Raw genomic sequence first — 19,191 nt, forward strand, 5'->3', positions numbered from 1 at the left:
TTGGTCTTGATGCATGATGTCAGTGAATGACTTGACACTAAAATCACTCCCTTATTTACTCATGGTAGCATCCCACAAGTTCAGTCTTCTTTACATCTCTTGGATCATTATGCTGGATTATGTGCATCTATATGATACTTGTTTACTTTTACTCTGTGCTAAGAAAAGAATCTTATAGAAGACAGACTGGTCAGATAAAACAGAGTATACTGAAGACCTCCGCAGAGGGGAAACCCTCTCTCGAGTCTCAGAAAGTCGCGATCACCCAGTAATCTGCTCGAGACACCATGCACCGGAGCAATTGCGAGGTTATTTATTAGGGTGTGACAACTAGCTGCCGGTCAATTCGTATGCCCACGCAGGAGCTGAATTGACCACGATAGCCAGTTTGAAAGGAGTTTTTATAGGGAAAAACCACAAACCAAGGAATGGGAAGGGGGTGAGGGGGTTGCTAGGGTGGTATAACATAAAAATAGTGGAACATTCCAAAGGAACCCAACCTACGTGAGTCAGGATCAGGTGAAAACTCTCTGTACGCTTATCTTTCCCAAGAATGTGGTCCTGCCCTGTTACTTCGGCCTTGCCCTGTCACTATGGTTCTCAGCTTGGTTACACCTGGCTAAATTGCATTCTAGCCAGTCTGTCTACATTTCCAACCTGCTTCATGCCTCCATGTCTTTGTAAAGAAAGCCTAAAAAATATTTTATGTCTAAAAAGGATTCTATATATCCAGTATCCATAACTTTTCCCTCTACAATACCAATATCTCAAGTTAAACTTGAGATTCCTATGTGAGCATATTATGAAAAGCTCCATGTTTAAAACTGACACACTTTGGGACTAAGGACACAGTTCATTTTTAAAAGTATGCATTTCTACTGTACAGAACCTAGGTTTAATTCCCAGGTATCAACAATAGTTCACAACTATTTTGATTTATTCTTTTATTTTTGAACGTCTTAAAGGCTTTTTATTTGTTTGTTTACTTGCTTCTTGGCTTGATTGTTTATGTACAAAGACTTGCATGGTCTTGTTTGCTTAGGTAGATGGTCTTAAAATCCATCCAAATTTCCTTAGTCCAACTTAATGAACCCTATGTCTGTAATGTACTGAAGGCCACACTGATGGCACACATTTAGTCCATATTGCCAAATCAGAACATGGAGAATAGTGGAAACCATGCAAGAGCAAGATCCCTGGAAGAGCTTCTATGGGTGACTCCAGTAAAGCTGCTGGAATCTTGCCAATAGAGGGCCAATGACAGAAAAGCTTATAACCTGTTTGTAATCCAAAAAATTTGACACCTTCTTCTAGATCTCTGAACACATTAGGCATGCAGTGGTACACAGACATACATTAGGCAAAACAGCCATATACACAAAGAAAAGAAAAAAGAAAGGAAAAGAAACGAGAAAAAAGAAAAGAAGGGAGAAAAAGAAAAGAAATGAAAAGTCAGGAAAGTAAACTAGAAAAAAAGGAAATAATAATAAGAAAATCAAAACACATAAAAAATAATAAATTTGAATGTTTAAACAAAACATAATATTTTAGTGTAGTAGATCTATCAGTATTTGTTTTTCCTAAGGCTTAAGATATATTCATTATGGCAAAAGACTATTCACTTTAGTATGGTTAATCTACATATAATTTTTATCCTTAATTTTGTGAACTAAATCCAGCAGCTCTAATGGAGGATAAAGTTTTTTCCTTTAAACTTTTTTTTAAACGTTTGTTCATCTCTGCATTTCAATGATTCCTTACTAAAACATGCATGTGATTTTCTACCAGGAATATTTTTTCTTTGCATTATTTACATTCAGGGATAAATACCATATACCAAATTCATTTCTGAATCCTCTTTCTTTGTAAGGGAAACTAAAGTTTTTTGGTGTTAGAATCTATTAGTCTCTCTCAAGAGCTAGAATGAGTACAGTGTTTTTAACAGATGATGAAGTACTCTGAATATTATTTATGCCTTGTTTCTCAAAGAAGTATAAAATGCTAAAATTGCTGTAGTGAAGAGCAAAGACTCACTGCCCATGGGCTCTGAATCCAATAGTATATGCTGATTATGATGTTGCTTGTGTTTTATAAAAAGTAATTTATTCCAATTTCCAACAGGTTTTTTTTTATTGGAAAATAAGTTGAGCTACTTGATTATTTAAAAATATTTGTGCAGATATCCTGGCCTTACCTGGATTCACTTTGACTCACTTCCCTTGTGCTGAGTCTTTGGTGAATAGACACATTTTCTGTCTGAACTATCTGATATTAGTCTCAGGTCAATATGAAGTTCAGAGAGTGCTCCTCAGACTACACAAAATAAGCATGATTGTGGTTTGGTCATCTTGACACTAGATTGGACTAATAGACACATCATCCAGTTATATGTCTGACACCCTAATGTTCTAGAAAACCCCAATTATACTGCTGAGTTAGAATCAATTACAAGAGAGGTAGGGGAGTGAAGTCCATACAAAATATCTCATTAATGAAAACCTTTTTTAGGAGGGAATTGTCACTGTTACAACTCTTCAAAAGACACATTTAATAGCTGTTTGTATAAGTTTTGCTCAAAGTGGGAATTTTGTTTTCTACTTAATAAAAGGTTTTGTTGGGGGTAGGAACAGGGAGGGGGAACCTCAGCAAAGTTCTGGTTAGGAAAAAGGGAGCTCTGATACTGTAAATGTTGGCCTATGTCCTGGTTCTCCTTCCTCATCTTTCTTCAGCCTTTTAAAGAGATTTGAAATGAGTGTGTGTGTGTGTGTGTGTGTGTGTGTGTGTGTAGTTGTGAATGAGTTTTCTGGGGAACGCCATGACCTCGCTGTTTGTGAACAGAGTTCTTAAGCTTCAGTTACTTGTGAGTCCCCTGAAAGGACTACCAAATACAGGTTGCTAGGCACACCTCCCCCAAACATTGTTGATTGATAGGTCTTTGCACTGTCTATGACTATAGTTTTAGCATGTCTCCACGTGGTGTTGACTTTGCTAGTATGAAACTTATTCCAAACTTTACATTTTTATCTACTGAACCCTCATGATATTCATGTATGTTTAGTTCTGTTGATTCTTGTAGTGGATTTTTATCCCCAAATTCAATTCATAGCCTTGAAATTATTTTACAATTTTGTCAGAACTAAAGACCAGAGTTGCTGTGCCACATATCCCTGATGTCTGGGGATCCCAAGGTAGGATATATCTTTCACAAAATTATTTTAATTTCTGTCAACATACATTTCTTTGTTTAAAGGAATGGTGATGGTGCCAGGGTTATCTGGCTCAGTTCTGAGGATTTGGGCACCATCAAAACCTCTGAGCATCTTAAAGTATATGTGATTTAAAATAGATGAAATTATGCAAAGCAGTTCTGTGGGGATTTGTGTGACATTTTCTAATCTTGGGCACTTTCAGAAACTTCATTTCACGTCTGTGCTGCTTTTCATCAATTTGTCTTTTACCTTTCACGGTCTTAACTGCAAGCTTTCACACTGTGGACTCAGAACAAGATTTCTGATTCTACTGGGAATTATTTTTCACACTCAACAATGTTTGATATTGTAGATAAAATATCATACAACCATTCTAGGTTAGCCTGCCTATATGACTCACTGGGATTTGGTATGAGCAAGAATATGACACGGTAAGGAGATCAAGCACAAAGGGATATAAACTTACAAAAACAGGTCAAACCCTGAATTATTTAGGAGAGTTTCTAAAACTGATTTAAGTACAATTTCTACCTCTAAATATTCAATATAACTTTAAAGAACTTGTAAGTTTTATCCACTTTTTCTTGCTGCAAATAAATACCTAGCCCCCCCCCCAATATTATGGAGGAAACATTTATTTTGGCTCACAGTTCAGAGGAATTTACAGTCTGACATGGGAGTGGGAGGCATGGTGGCAACAGTGAGAAGGTTGACTTAGCTTGGTGCATGTTGATGTGCAAGAAAGAGGTGGTTGGAGATGTAACTGCAAGTCTAACTTTCTGATATCCCCTCTCCATTTTAGTCAGTCTGGTCTCCTTTTCTAAGGGATATACCCAACCATATACAAACTGGCTTTACCCATCTCGGCTAATTCCTCTGAGAAAGACTCTCAAAGACATGCCCATATGTTGTTTCTCCTTGTGAATATAAATTCTGACAATTTGACTACAAAGAATATCTAATAAAACTTTTTTGCTTCTTTTTGTTTTTACATCTGAAGAAACTAAACTAAGATGATTCTCCTTAGAATCATCTTCAAAGAATAGGCCCTCTTCTGCAAAAAAAAACAAAACAAAAAAAAAACAAAAAAAAAAACAGACACTACTTATCTGCTCAACGTAACCCCTAGGCTGAAAATTTTTAAAAGATAAAACATATGGATGATGGAAAAATTCATCAGTTGTGAAACACACACACACATACATACATATATATATATATATATATATATATATATATATATATATATATGGGAAGGGAATATGTATATGTATATACATATATGTATATAAATATATATACCTATATGTGTAATATATATATATATATATATATATATATATATATATATATAAAATCTTTCACTTATGTTTGGCTAAAGATTTACTCAAGTCAAGATTTGGAGAGGGCAGAAGTTAGAGACCCACTTTTATTTAATACCTTCACTCATGAGCCCTGCATTTACATCACTCCTGCCCCCTTCTCCCTTACTCTATCATCTCTCCACTTCAAAAATTCATGATATCTTCTTTATTTATTATGTTACATGTATACACATGTACACATAGCCATATAACATAGTGATTCCACTTATCAGTGCTCATATGCACATGTATCTAGAGCTGTCCACTTGTAACTGAACAAATCATGCAGTTACTTGTTTCTGGAAGAATCTTGAAGTGGAAACCTAAGGGTTCTTTGGAAAGTTGTTTCAATGATGTTTTGTTGGGGCAAACATTCGAAGGAAACATTTCGTTAAAGTGGACATAGATGTGAAAGAACAAGGCAAATTCATGAAGGACTGTTTCTCTGAAGCAGACACAGGAGAAGTAATATTCTGCTAAAGCAAGCACGTGCAAGGACATGTGATGAAAGATTCTCTGCTAACAACACACATGTATTGGTCTGCCTTACATTGCATAGTTGAGCTACATTTGTCTGGACACCATAGAGAGAAATGCACCAAAATAAAACTTCTGGTGGAGTACTGCAGTTTGTTGCCCTTTTCGTTCCCAAGGACTCGGGCTGGTTGGATGTACATGCTGAGGCAAGACCTGTGCTGAGGGAAGAGCTATGCTGCAGCAAGGCCCATGAAGGACACGTGATGTTTGGAGGATATAAATAGGACTGGATGGATGGACAGTGACAGAGACAGAGATTGGCATGCTGCTCCAGCTAGCTGTGCAAAGCTTATGGGTCGCGGTCTCAAGTCTTTGCTGATCTTCATTTCCCTGAGAGAGGCACAGGGGAGGATTTTTCCTGTTGTTCCTGTTCATCCCTCCTGCTGACTTGAGCCAAGGCTGAGGCTTGACTGTCTCTGCTAGGTTGAGTCACCGCTGTCACTAAGCCAACTCTACCAAACTAGACTGCTGGTGTATCTGTAAAGTTTTGGGGAGTAGAACAAGCTGCCGCTGCCTAAGAACCTGTGAACTGAGCTGCCGATTTCCAGACAACACAGATGAGAGTTGCTCCAAAGAACATTACTAAACAGGTCCACTTCCCCCATTCTCCATATTCTTTCTTTTCCACAACCTCTGGTGGATAGTGGGCTCCAAGGGAGGTTAAAGTTTTTAAGAAGCTTCATTAAAAATAAGGTTTGGAATAATTAAAGTCACAGAATCTGGATCTCAGCAACACTGGCTTCTTATAGGTAAACTTCTAGGGGTGAGACCATGTGGAATTTTCCCTTCCTCCACTGGTGTGTCAGCTCATGCCATCATGCCACCATGTTCATGCAATCATATTTCCTGCGTACATTTTCCCAATTATACCGGGGAGGAGAAACAATCAAGCAGCAGACATACCAGGCCCCTGGCTCTTGTCATCTTTCCTCCCCACTGCTCTGTGATTCATTATTCCCTGAGCCTTTGGTGGCAGACTTGAGTTACAGATGTATCTGTGGTGGCTGGGTACCCCGTAGTCCCTTTATTCCACATTCTGGGCAGTTGTGTCTCTCTGTACTTGTCTTCACCTATTGAATATAGAAACATCCTTGACGAAAGCTAAAACTGCACTTATCTGTGGGTATAATGAAATCTGTTTAGAATACGGCTAAACATCATGCTGATTTTGGAAAATGATAGTAGGATCTCCTTTCAGGTTTATAACCTCTCAAAGCACTATGGTTAGTGGGCTAACATTAAATGATAAGGCACCATTTCCCTCCCACTGAGAAGTTCCTAGTTTTAAACAGATAGCTGTTGGTTATCAAGATATTAGTGACAGTCTATTTGAGGGACCTTGCTAGGCCAGTCATTGTCATGGTTCTCAGACTTTGCAGCTGGGAAGTCTCCTGACAGTTTCTCTCCCTTGGCAGCTTGCACAGTGTCTTCTGCTATGAGGAGTTCCAGTGCTCAGGGATGAGGCTTTTAGATCAATTCCAGGTCAAGGTTTCCAAATTCCGTACTCAAAGTTTGTGGTGTCTTCAGCAATAGAGTCTTACATTCAAGAAGTCAACTGTATTAGTTACTTTTTGGCTTCTGTGATAAAATATCATAAGCATAGGCAACTTCCTTATGTAAATGTTTATTTTGACTTACAGTTCTAGAAGAATAAGAATCCATTGCGGCAGGCAGCCATAGCGGCAAGTGGGCAAGTGGCAAACCACAAAATTAGAACAGGAGGCTGGGAAGTCCCATTAAACTTCAAATGCAAAGCAGAGGAGCAAACTAGAAGTAGGATGAGAATGTAGGCACTCAGATCCCACCCCCAGTGACACATTTTCTCTAGGAAGACCATATGTCCTAAAGCTCCCCAAACAACTCCATCAGATATGGACAAGGTGTTAAAATACTGGAGCCTATGGGAGACATTTCTCATGTAAACCATTACAGCTAACAGAAATAGATATGGCTCATCCTGTTTTTTAAGACCCTTATATTTTCCTCCAACCAACCAGATGAGAACTGATCAGGTTTTCATGCCTGGGACTGGGAATATCGTTAGAGAGCTCATGGCTCTTAATAGGAATATTACTACTCATGTGGCATGACTCCATTAATATACATGTATATAAACATATATATATGTATACACACATATACAATTGATTTAAAGTTAGTTTACAAAATATTATGTTTCCCTGTGGTTTCTCTGAACATTCTTAGTGTTTTTGTTGACCTTTATCTCTCCCCTCCTGTTGTCTATCGCTCCAGTTGAAGCTACTACAAAACCCATATTTAAACATGTTAGGAGAAAATGAGAAGTTGCTAATCTATATTACCAGTAGTTGATACATTAATGGATTATTTCTTAGACATGTGAGGCACCTTACAAGAGGGTTAGAGACAGCCCTAGCATCATGTATGCTGAAACATTGATATTAACGTCATTTGTTATGTCTCGAATAAGTCTTCTCACTTTGGGTCTGTCTTTTCTAAAATATTAAGTAAGACAAGCTCCTGAGAGCAAAGAGCTTTCGTAATTTCAAAGCCATATATTTAAAGGATAATTGTTATAAGGAGTACAAAAAAGCTCAAATTACCAACAAGCAGCAAGGGTAATTGTATTACAGAAAAATTAATCTTTACTTAACTTCCCTAAACCATGTACTCACGGCACTGAAAACTGTCATAGCCTCCTGTTTTAGAGTAAGGAGATTATTTATTTGTGATAATGGGCACAATATGCTCATTAACATGCTGTCATAAACAGCTGTGCTAAATGTATTATGTGCTCTGTGACATAAATAATGTACTCAGCATGAGGTTGAGTTTAAAATATAGGCCCCGGGTAGAACAAAAATGCAATAAATGTTTTTTTAATATAGTTGCCTAGTCTTCCATTCTAAATTTATTTCTTCTGTTTTAATGCTACTTAAATGGAAATTGTGGACATTATTCTGATGGAACATCTTGACATTCAATAACATTAGAACTCTTGTATGCTTTCCCACCCTCAGTGCACCTCCAGCCAGGTATTTGCTAGAAAGTGTCTCCTTCTTATAAATGAGAAGGTTGCAATTGACTTAGAATCTACCTGCAGCTCAGTAAACTTCGTAGGTTCCCTTGATAGATTTCCTCAACTCATTCTTGTGCCAATCCTTTCCAAAACAGGTGCTCTTCTATTACAAAATAGAAAGATCTTCTATTGTCATGAATACTTCCATTTTGCATGAGAAGGATCTGAGTTCTGAGGACATAAAATGACATAAATGTGACATTTAGGAATGCACATATTTACAGTATATAGACAGGATAAGAAGCTAGAGACTCAGATTCTCAATCTGAGGTACTTTCTATTAGAGAAACAGACTTCTTCCTTATAAGTGAGCTGGGCACACAAAAGTTGATCTGTATGGGAAAGATCTTTAGTTGGCCCTGACAGGATCAGATTGGAGACATCAGGGTCCTTTATCACTCTAGCGTTACTATGATTTTGTAATCAATATGAGTTTGAGCAAGGTTTTAGATGTTTTCCTTGGGTAAGTGAGTGGTAGCATGGACTTAACATGGTGATGCAGTACCCTGGGCATGCCTCAGACTTGAGATCTAGCTTTAGAAACACTGGGGGGTGTGGTCTTGGAATCCTGGGAGAAAACAGATGCAGTACCTGTGTCTTCCTTGAAAATCAGGAATGATTCTGACCATGAGAGCCAACTTGGGTCATCTCATGATTCATACTAATCATACTAATTACATTAATTAATACATTAATGTAATCATACTAATTACATTAATTAAGATGTCTGCCATTTAAATCACAGAAAGCTGGCAAGTTTTCCCAAAATAACCAACAGTATTCCTCTCCCAGAATATTAAAAATGCTAAAGAATTTGTGGTTGTCAACATGAGAAAAATGAAAGCTACAGCTTGATTTATGAGTATTTTTTATGAAACCAAATGTAGCTTTAAATGAATAAAGGAACACTTCCGTGAAATTGATCATCACATGTCTTTTTTGATGCAAAGTGGTTCAGGAGAAAGTGGAATAAAATAGTGGCCAGAAAGTACAGTTAAAGTTTTGCAATGATCCAATGTTGAAAAGAAAACACCAAGGAAAATTGTAGAGCTGTTAGCCTCAGAGATTGTCAAAATTGAAATGTCTTGACTTGAGTGGCTTAGGTTCATAACTGTCTGAGCAAAGTGAACAAACCCTCTGACCTCCTGAGAACTTGTCAAGGCCTTGAAATTATCAGAATACTAATAAACATCATACTAAAATGCAGATAATAGGATTAATCAGGTCCACCATATCTTAGCTATCGTCCTATTGACTTGTCAGACTTAACATCTTCTGATTTTATGTGGCAAATACTAATTACGACTGTCTAAAGTTTTCAAGTAATGAATGGTGTAGTAATATTCTTATTTATAGCTTATGAATTATTTCTTTTCTAGTAATATTTTCAGGGCTAATTGCTTCATTAATTGTTGCTCACATAATTATTTGTCTTATGTTTAACAGAATTTCTGCTCTTAAATTTATCTATAATTGGAGGGAAAAACAAAACAAGAAAAACAACTGCTTTTTGAAAACTATGATTTGTGATGAAATGTTGGAGAAACTGAACTTGCAACTTCTCAGACTGCATAGATTTAGTTCCCTTCTCCTCTCTTCTTCCAGGTTTCCAAATTAAACCTTTCACATCACTTCATTTTGTGTCTGAACCTTCTGATGCTGTCACAATGCGGGGAGGAAACATCCTGCTCAACTGTTCTGCAGAGTCTGACCGCGGAGTTCCAGTCATCAAGTGGAAGAAAGATGGCCTTATCCTAGCCTTGGGTATGGATGACAGAAAGCAGCAACTACCTAATGGGTCTCTGCTGATACAAAACATACTTCATTCCAGACATCATAAGCCAGATGAAGGACTTTACCAATGTGAAGCATCCTTAGGAGATTCTGGCTCAATTATTAGTCGGACAGCAAAAGTTACGGTAGCAGGTATGTAGATATTTTCTTCTCTCTCACTTTTTTTATCTCTTTGATCTTTTGTAGGAATGAGAAATAATCCTTGTAAAAGCAATAAATGTACATTTTAAGATGTATTATTCTTATTTCAAACAGTTACAATCTATAAGCTATAGTACAGTCGTTTGCAATTATATCAGGCTAACTTTACATACTTTTTGTTTAGTGAGAACATTTGAAATTACTCTTTTAGCAATGGCAAAGCACACATTACAATTATAAATATTGTTACTATGCTGAACCATCAGTCTAGAATATCTATGTTTCTTCTTCAGTTTAATACTCTGTACAACTGTAACCCACGGACCCATTCATACCTCACCCTTCTAACCCACCAAGCTTCTCCTGATTTTCATCCTGTTTTCTGAGTTCAATAATTTAGATTCCATGTGTAAATGAAAACGTATAGTATTTCTCTTTTCCTTTTTTACATATTTTTCCTTAGCGTAATATGTTCCAGGTTCAACAAGTGGTCTAAAGTAACAGAATGCTTCCTTTTTGTGGGTTGATGCTGTTCCCTTGTTCATGTATCTCATGTCTGCTGATGACCATGAAGAATGATTCTAAATAGGCATTGTAGTTAGTACTGCGGGAGTTATGGGGTTACTGACATCCGACCATCTCACTAACTTCATCCCTAGGTGATAATGGACCTGGTGACATGCTTATAGTTCTTATGCTGCATCTATTTTTAGCTTTCTGAGAAACATCCATAATGCCACATATTAGTTTTTCTACCAACAATGCACATTTGTAAGTGAACTAAAAGCAGATTACATGACTCATATCACATGGTCTTTCTACTAAATTTTCTTTTTCAGTTAACAAATCAAACCAGCAGGTGCAGCTCAGCAGGGTGCACAGCTTTATGTAATCTTCTTTTATAAGAAAGCTGACTCATATGGACTCACCACTTGCATGAATGGGTGGACACTTTTTAATAAGATTTTAGAAAAAATACACCCTAATCAATTCTATTTTACAGACTCAGTCGTGTTAAACATTCATAAAATCAATGCTGTAAGGCCTGACAGCAGTATATTTTATTTCAATCAGTGTCCTAGTCCATAACGTAGACCTCAAGTGAGAAATAAAAACGTCCCATTAGTACTTTCAAGGGCAGCACCCTTATTGACATGCCTAGCTCAATTCCAAAGGATAAGATGTACACTTTTTTTCATCTATGGATATCAAAAATATGCATAAATTAACTTAACTGAGGAGGGTGTTTTTGAGACCCAGGATATTGCTGTATCTGCTCCAACTTTTCAGTTTTCTGAGCATTTTCGGTTGCCCATGCAGTACTAGATACATGTGTAGAGTTATCACATCATTGTTTTTACTAGCGTCTGTAATGTCTTAACTGTGATGTAGCCTTTGAAGAGATAGTGCCTCCAAAAGGGGACATATAGTAAGCTAAAACATGCTTCATGACCTGTGGAAATAGCAAGTCAATGGGGGTGATTCCTGGAAGGAGCTATAAGGGAACCAAATAGTGCTGACCCTCTAATCTCGGAAGAGCAGCTTCTATAACTATTAGAAAGAATTCCTATCATAGATAGACTACTCAATTTATGATATTTTGTTACAGAAAACTAAAGTAGGCTCATCCATATGCAGTTCCCTCAGGTGATGTATTCGGCTGGGTAATTGGCTACCAGTAGAATAATGGCCAGCCATTCTGATTTGCCTTAGAATGACCTGGATTTGACATTTGTAAGTCCTATGTTCTTGGAAACCTTTCAGCAGCCTGGTAAGACTTGTTCCATCATACTGAGAGGTACCCTGCCTGGTTTAGTAATGACATCCTATGGCAGTGGTTCTCATCCTTTCTATTGCTACAACGCTTTAATTCAGTTCCTCATATTTTGGTGATCCCCAACCATAAAATTCATAACTAACTTTGCTACTGTTACAATTGTAATGTAACTATCTAATATGTAGGATATCTAATAGGAGACCCTTGTGAAAAAGGTCAGTCCACCCAGAAGGGGTCATGACCCGCAGATTGAGAACCACTGTCCTAAAGAGACAGGTGGGAAGATATCTTGTTTAAGATACCTGGAACTGGTGAGAGATGATCTTTTGGAATTTCATTGGTGTATATAACTCATAGGGAGGATGTGAATTTAGTAATAATTGTGATTGATTAAGAGGTTCCTGTGGGATACATACTGAGAATTAGGGAGAGTTTTTATATCTGGGGAGAGGGACATGCACCTTGACTTTCTGTAGCATGTCCATTTCTGGACTTGTGGACCCTTCCCATCAACTCTCCAAAGGGCCAAAGTTGCTCTGACAATAGGAATGAAGCAAGCTGTCATTTTGATTCCCTGTTACAAAAGGCAACTCTCCCTATACTGCTAATGAGAATGTCCTGAATGTTACAATTTCTATTTCTCTACAATCCAGGCTCAGTTTTATGTTTTCACTGTTTCAGTTGTGAAGTGAGGAATGATTCCTTCCTGTGAGATATTAAAATAAAGTGGCTTTGCCTTTAGTATTCTGTGGAAGGGTAGGCTCAAGGATGTAGTCATTGAGGTGCAGTCTCATATTAGATTGTATCATTTCGATGCAATAAGGCTCTTCACAGCATTTTAAACACTTACCATGCTGTTCAGCAACACGGAATACATCAATGTTATGTCTGCTGAGGTTACGATTGCCAAGCCACTAGAATTCACAAGGGGCATATATCTTCCTTGCAATAAAGACCATAGTCCTGATCTAATCTTATTTTTAAAGCATTAGCAGTCAATAAACCAGTTACCACTAAAAAGGTAAGAGTCAGCTTTGTCTGGGCAAGAAAAATTAAAAAAAAAAACAAAACGACAAGCAAAACCAAAACATAGCTCTTGTGTACCCTCAGGTACAGTGTAAAATCTGTGTAAGCAATGGCCCTCTTCTGATTTTACTCGCTCAAAATGTTGGCTTGTTCTTGTTGTTTTGTTTTTATAAACGGAAAAGTGGCAAATGAAATCACTCTTTGATCAGCTGGAACACTTTATGCAGTCATCTTGCCATGCACCATTCATTCTATTTCTAGGAACCTCTCGAGTGCTCCTTAAATCCTGAGTACACACTTCGCTGGAGAGGGAAAGAGCATAGAGAAGATGGGGGTGGGGGGTTGCACAATCACAGGCAATATCTTTTCAAAGGTTGCAATGTAACATGCTAATGAAAATGATGGGCTTTTTTTCTGTAATGTGATGTTTGAGTTCAATTAGTAAAGAATAAGTGTCTCTCCAATCTCCATTTGAAAGTAACTTGACTGGGTTTGGCTTTGGGTGGGGACTTTTCATGCTCATCATTCTAAGCTAAGAGACTGCAGTCTTTCTTTGCTATGCCCATCTCAGTACAGCTAGAAAGTTGAGCTTGAGGGGAGCAGCAAAGCTGCATTTTGTTTTCAACCATGCTTTCCAACTTTTGCCTAAACACATCCATTGTGTTTAGTTGTAGGCATGTATCCTGCCAAAGGTGACATGGCCATTGGCTGCATCTACCACACCACTCTTCTCCCTTCCTGCTTCTTTATTTTGCTTCTGTTTTTCTTCTTTACTGTACTTGCTCAGATTTAAGTGCCCTTAAAGCTGCCCATTTATAGGTATATTCTTGATAGAACAACTTGTATATCTCAATTATCTTATCTTGTCAGTTCAAAACCATAGCAACCTCTCCAGAAGGAATGATATTATCTAAGTCAAATTTGTGTAATCATGCCTAAGAACACAAATTCACGTCCCCCGAAAAACAGGTTTTATGATGGGAGAGATAACATGGACTTTTCTAATCACAGGAAATAAGAAGTTCATAAATCAATGAGTTTATCAAATGCATTGATGGGGCATCAATATGTTTCTTATAGCAAAGTGGAGAAAACTTTTGCTATGTGTTCTTCAAGTTATTACATTCAACAAACTTTGCTTAATAACCATCAGATAGTAGGACAGGCATTATTCTAATAATGGATTATTAAAGAATTTTGCTTCTAGATCTATTGTCATTCAATACAGACATGATTTTTCAAAAACACTTTTGCCTCACACTATACAAAATTCTAGATGACTTTAATATTAGAAAATGCACTATGCTAAAATATCTGTTCCACTTCAAAATGAAAGCATGGGATAATTCTGTGACCCAAAATATCACGATAAATATATACAGAATCAAGGACACAGATTTTCCTTCCTATGTTGACACTATCTGTCTGGATTTTGGCTATGACAACTGTGTGCCTGGTGTGTGGGTGCACGCATGGGTAGTTCACTTGGACACTTGGGTATTGCTCTTTGGGTTCTATCCACTTGTTGTCTATCACTGTACTGGAGCTGAAAAGTTAGTCTACAATAACAATAGGTATAGTGCCTTATCTATATAGGTTCTGGGGATGGAACTTGGTTCCCATGGTTGTATGCCAAACATCAGCTCTGTGGCCACTTTACATGTTATCTATATTGTAAGTTGTAGTGCTGAGTAGATTATCTCTTAGCAAGAATTGTATTATCAATATAGTAATAATTATAATCATGATAGTATTGTGACTATTACTTTATCATTGTTATGAACTGAAATTTTTCAATAATCCTAGTGATAGTTCAAAACCCTTGAGAAGTTGACTGAAACACTGGCTACAGTCAAACACAGTAAATGAATGTTATAGCCTTAAATCTGAGAATTACTATTGCCATCTGTGAATACAAGTGAGCAAGCCTGAATTTAGATCTCAAATAAATTCAATCAACCTATGATGGTTTTCAAAGCTAAAACATTTGTTTCTGACCTATTGATGTATAATCCTGTCAATGCTGTTAATATAAATCTTATTGTTCACATCAGGAGCTTTCTCTCTAAAGAGAATATTGTTACAATCCCTTTTAATGAATATCCTGCATCATTTTCTTAGTTTCCTTAATGTCCTTTCAACTATAAAAGGTTTACTGAAGTTGGACTCATGATGTGTTGTGGTGATTTAGACTCTGAATTTCACATATATGTGTTCTTCCTCTAGGAACTCATTCATTTCAGTACTAAAGAAAAGAAGATATGCACAAACTTCCTGTGAATAATCATAGTAGATCCACTGCAATTTAGTTTTCACTGATATAAACATAGCCAAACACACACACAAACACACACACACACACACACACACACACACAAACTTGCTTTTTACACAGTTGATTGTCCACACATATTCCCTGTAGATTCCAAGGTACACAGATGGAACCTAAGAGAAACATCTTCTTGTCCTTACATTCTTAGCAATGAAGTTGGGTAGAGTCCAATCAAATAAAGTGATTGTGACTCGAGATTGATGAGACAGTGGTATGTTCAGCAAGATTTGATTTTTGTCAATGTTTGAGCATTTATATAGTCATATTAAAACAACATACAGATGTGCAGAAGACGCATCTATTGGTATGACCTGACACATATTTCTTAATAGATATGAATGCTAAAGCTGGCAGACAGAGGAGAATGTAAGATGCTATATAACTTTCTATGAACAGAGACTGGTACAGAAATTCTGTAATACAGGATACAAAACAGGCTCTGATACAAAATTCTGTAATACAGGATACAAAACTTAGCTTCTCAAGACAGCTGCTATTAAAGGCCCTGGATAACATTCTCCTTACTAATCACACAAGCACGCATTTTAAAAATTTGTTTAAGCTGTCTAAATACAAACTGAGGAAAAACAATAATGTCAGTAATTGTTTGTACTTATCAATCCTTTATCTGTTTCTTGAAAACATTAATTCTATGGAGGAAAAATGACAATTTCTTCTAGATGATTTTACTCTCAAAGCTGGATATTCCACAGAGATATATTATAAATCTCTCTTGAAAAATAGAGAACCTGCCTTTGTTAAGTAAGCATATGTGTCTTCTAAGAACACGCTTTATTTTTAAGTGATTTTAAGCTTCAAGCCAAGACTGCATATTTTTTTTTGTCCTCTTTCTTCAAGACCAAGACAATAAAAGAGCAAATAAATTGCATTTACTTCTGTTGTTATGTCATTCAGGGAGATGTTTTCTCTTTCTTCTCTCTTACAATAGATGTTTCAAGATGCAAACTGCTCCATTTTGCTTTTAAATAACCCAGGCATTATAATTAAAATTCCCTTGTGTTTTTTTTTTAAATAATTAGTTACTTGAGGAGTTGTTTCTATGAGTTCCTTCCAGAATGCCTCCCATTTAAATGAGTTATGAAATAATTAGGGGAAGCACATTATGGTGAGAGAAGCTAGAAAGAGCCTTTTGTGAAATGATAACCTGACCTTTCCATTCTTGCTTAAAAGGAAACAGGAGAAAAGCTTGTCTGACGGGAAGGAGAATAAAATACATTGCCTCGGGTCACTCAAATGTTATATAAAGAAAACAGCAAGAAAAAATGCTCATATTCCTTTTTCTCTACGGGAGCAAATATAAGAATCTTGCCTAGAAGGTCAAGTTCATTCAGTGAAGCAGTTTGGAAAATGTATCCTCGGGCCCTGGAATCTCTGAAAAGTCTATTTTAGGAAGGTTCTGTCAAGGAGTAAACCTTCCATTTGTCACTCACAGGAGTGCTGTTTACTGTCCATCGATGAGCAGGGAAATAAATTTGCCTTACCCTATAATTTTTAACATCACTAATTATCCCCCAATTTACCTAAATACGCTCGCTAGTTTGTGGTTAAAACATAAAAGAGAAAGAACATGAATGAAATTGTTTTGTGTGTACAGGTTTTTTTTTAATTATTATTATTATTGCCAAATAAAGCTTGTGTAATCACTGATATTGCCCTGAACTTAAATAATTGAACTTTAAAGAGGAGAATTTTATGTTTCTCAATTATCCATGGTAATAAGTTAGAATCAAAACATATTCCTGAGTGGCTGGGCAGATCTCCTCCAGTAGAAAAATGGAGGCTGAGAACTTCCTAGGTCTTTCACTGTGGAGGAGTTAACAAAACGAAATTAAATATCTACCAGTCTTTCACTTTTTTGCATTGTTATGAATTCTAATTCATGTGGCAATGCTAATCATCAATTACTCATCTAAATTTAATCTGCCTCGGAAGAATGCTGTGCTTCACGTTTCCTGTTAAGATGTGGGTTTTGCTGGTGTTCTAATGGAAAGGGTGAAATAGCTAAGTAAGTCAGGTGATAATGACCTCTTGTTTTTCTTTCCTATTCATATCTTCAAGACTTATCTCAGATGTGGTATTCATCTATCACAGGGCTTGTGATATCCCTGTGTCTATCACAGAGGCTTATCCCCCTGTGACAAAGGAGGTATTGATATGAGAAAAAATGTCATGTTTGCTTAAGAAAAGTCTTACCTCACACACGAGCCTTGCCAGTGGAAGAGTTGAGGATCCATGATGGGAGACTGTGGCTGTGCTTTCTGCTGCATTTATGAAAGGAATGAATGAGGGTCAGGAAATACGATCTGCAAAAATAGCTCATGTACGATGGTGATAAATTAGAAGACACTCAGCACAGCCTGCTTCTTCAGAGACTTCCTGTATCTTTTACATATCTCCTCCCAAGATATGGATTCATACACCCATTTCATGGAAATCTTATCACATACTTTGCAGAGTTAGATCACGTTAATTTCACAGAGAAACTGTAGAACATCAGTGCTTGGCTTGCAAAGTACCTTATGTTATGGTGCTATTTCTTGTGAACCACCTCTAATTAGCCTAAGCAACATAAACTGTACATCTTTACATCTCTAATAAAAGTTCAGTAAAGAAGAACATTTTTATGCTTTTATAAATCAGGATCTGGCATTGAGATTTTTATGACAAGTATTAGCAATTCAACAAAATTACATGGAGATCTTTGAATGAAGGTATTTGTTTATATGACATATAAATTTTTTTCTAAACAATAGCAAGTCACTCAAACCTAGAAAATGCTCTCCAAGTAGAAGAATAAACAGGAACTGACTGTGGGCAATATCAGTGTGCAGAGTACCAAAGTCATCTCAGTTTTCTTTTGTCATGATGAACAGCAAAGGGCCCGAAGACCAAGCAAAAACACAGTAGCACACTTATTTATTTCCTATCAGAGTCAATAATGTATATATTTGAAAATGCTGAGTAAAAGTAATGAGTATAATTACTCACGTCTCCTAAAATTATTATCTTAATAGTCCACTTATTAATTTATATCTGTATCTATGTAATCTATAGTAATAAAAGTAATTGGCCACTTGTCCCATAATCATTAAATATGTCTTCTATTAGAGGGGAGAGAATAATTGAAACTGAGTCCCTGTGACCCCTGAAGCCACTGCATGTTCTTATTACAGAGAGTGACTTGACTTGGATATAGATTTGGGAGTTTAGCACAAAACAGAAACAAAATAACACATTTTTCATAGCAATAAAATAACATACAAGGTTCTATATGATCTACGTCCTTTATTATATGCTGAGACTAAGTATACATAGACACTCATGTAGGCACACACAAAGTTTTGATTCTCACAGATACAACCAACAATTCTTTCAAAGGTTCCATAAACCTTAGCTAGTGCCAGAGGTCAGAGCAGTTTTGTTTTACTTAAAAGACTTGCTTTGAAAACCTTCCAAATATCCAACGAGCATCCTTTTGCACTGAATTTATCTCAGTTTCTTAATGTAGGATTTTTCTCTACATAAAACTTTTATATGAAGGCACTGGATAAAGTGGATCATATAGAGCTATGGGGCTCTCTGCTGGAAGGTAGCTAAATTCTGACATTATTTCCCAGAACACCATGACTCCTTCAGAAGAATCAAAGAGTAAATGCAATTTCTGAGTTTGACAGACATCAGCATGCTGTGAGTATATGAGACGCTTTCTGTCTTTTCTCCCTTCATGCTCACTAGATTATTAGGTTTGCACAATGTGTTTCCAACCTAACTCAGCCTCAACCAAATATATGTGACCATCAATACAGAACAGATACCTCCCACTTACTTGCCTTTTCTTCTCTCTGTCTCTCTGTCTCACTCTGTCTCTCTCTGTCTCTCTCTGTCTCTCTGTCTCTCTCTGTCTCTGTCTCTCTCTGTCTCTGTCTCTCTCT

At 36.9% G+C, this 19,191-nt stretch overlaps 1 protein-coding gene and 1 pseudogene across 1 annotated transcript in view; one reads left to right on the forward strand and one right to left on the reverse strand.

Annotated features, from left to right (window-relative positions):
* Positions 1-1,073: 1,073 nt before the first annotated feature.
* LOC114636916 lies at positions 1,074-6,772 on the reverse strand (annotated as a pseudogene).
* A 737-nt stretch (positions 6,773-7,509) lies between these two features.
* The window catches only part of LOC114636917 (netrin receptor DCC-like), a gene marked incomplete at its 3' end in the record, with an annotated part of 424,348 nt that continues 412,666 nt past the window's right edge, over positions 7,510-19,191 (forward strand). Inside the window, exons 1-2 of the mRNA XM_028785013.1 lie at positions 7,510-7,573; positions 9,774-10,094. Coding sequence (XP_028640846.1) covers positions 7,510-7,573; positions 9,774-10,094 — 385 coding nt within the window. The remainder of the gene's footprint in view (positions 7,574-9,773; positions 10,095-19,191) is intronic.

This window comes from Grammomys surdaster, unplaced genomic scaffold, assembly GCF_004785775.1.
Source record: "Grammomys surdaster isolate TR1022 unplaced genomic scaffold, NIH_TR_1.0 125059, whole genome shotgun sequence".
In the NCBI taxonomy this organism is placed as follows: Eukaryota; Metazoa; Chordata; class Mammalia; order Rodentia; family Muridae; genus Grammomys; species Grammomys surdaster.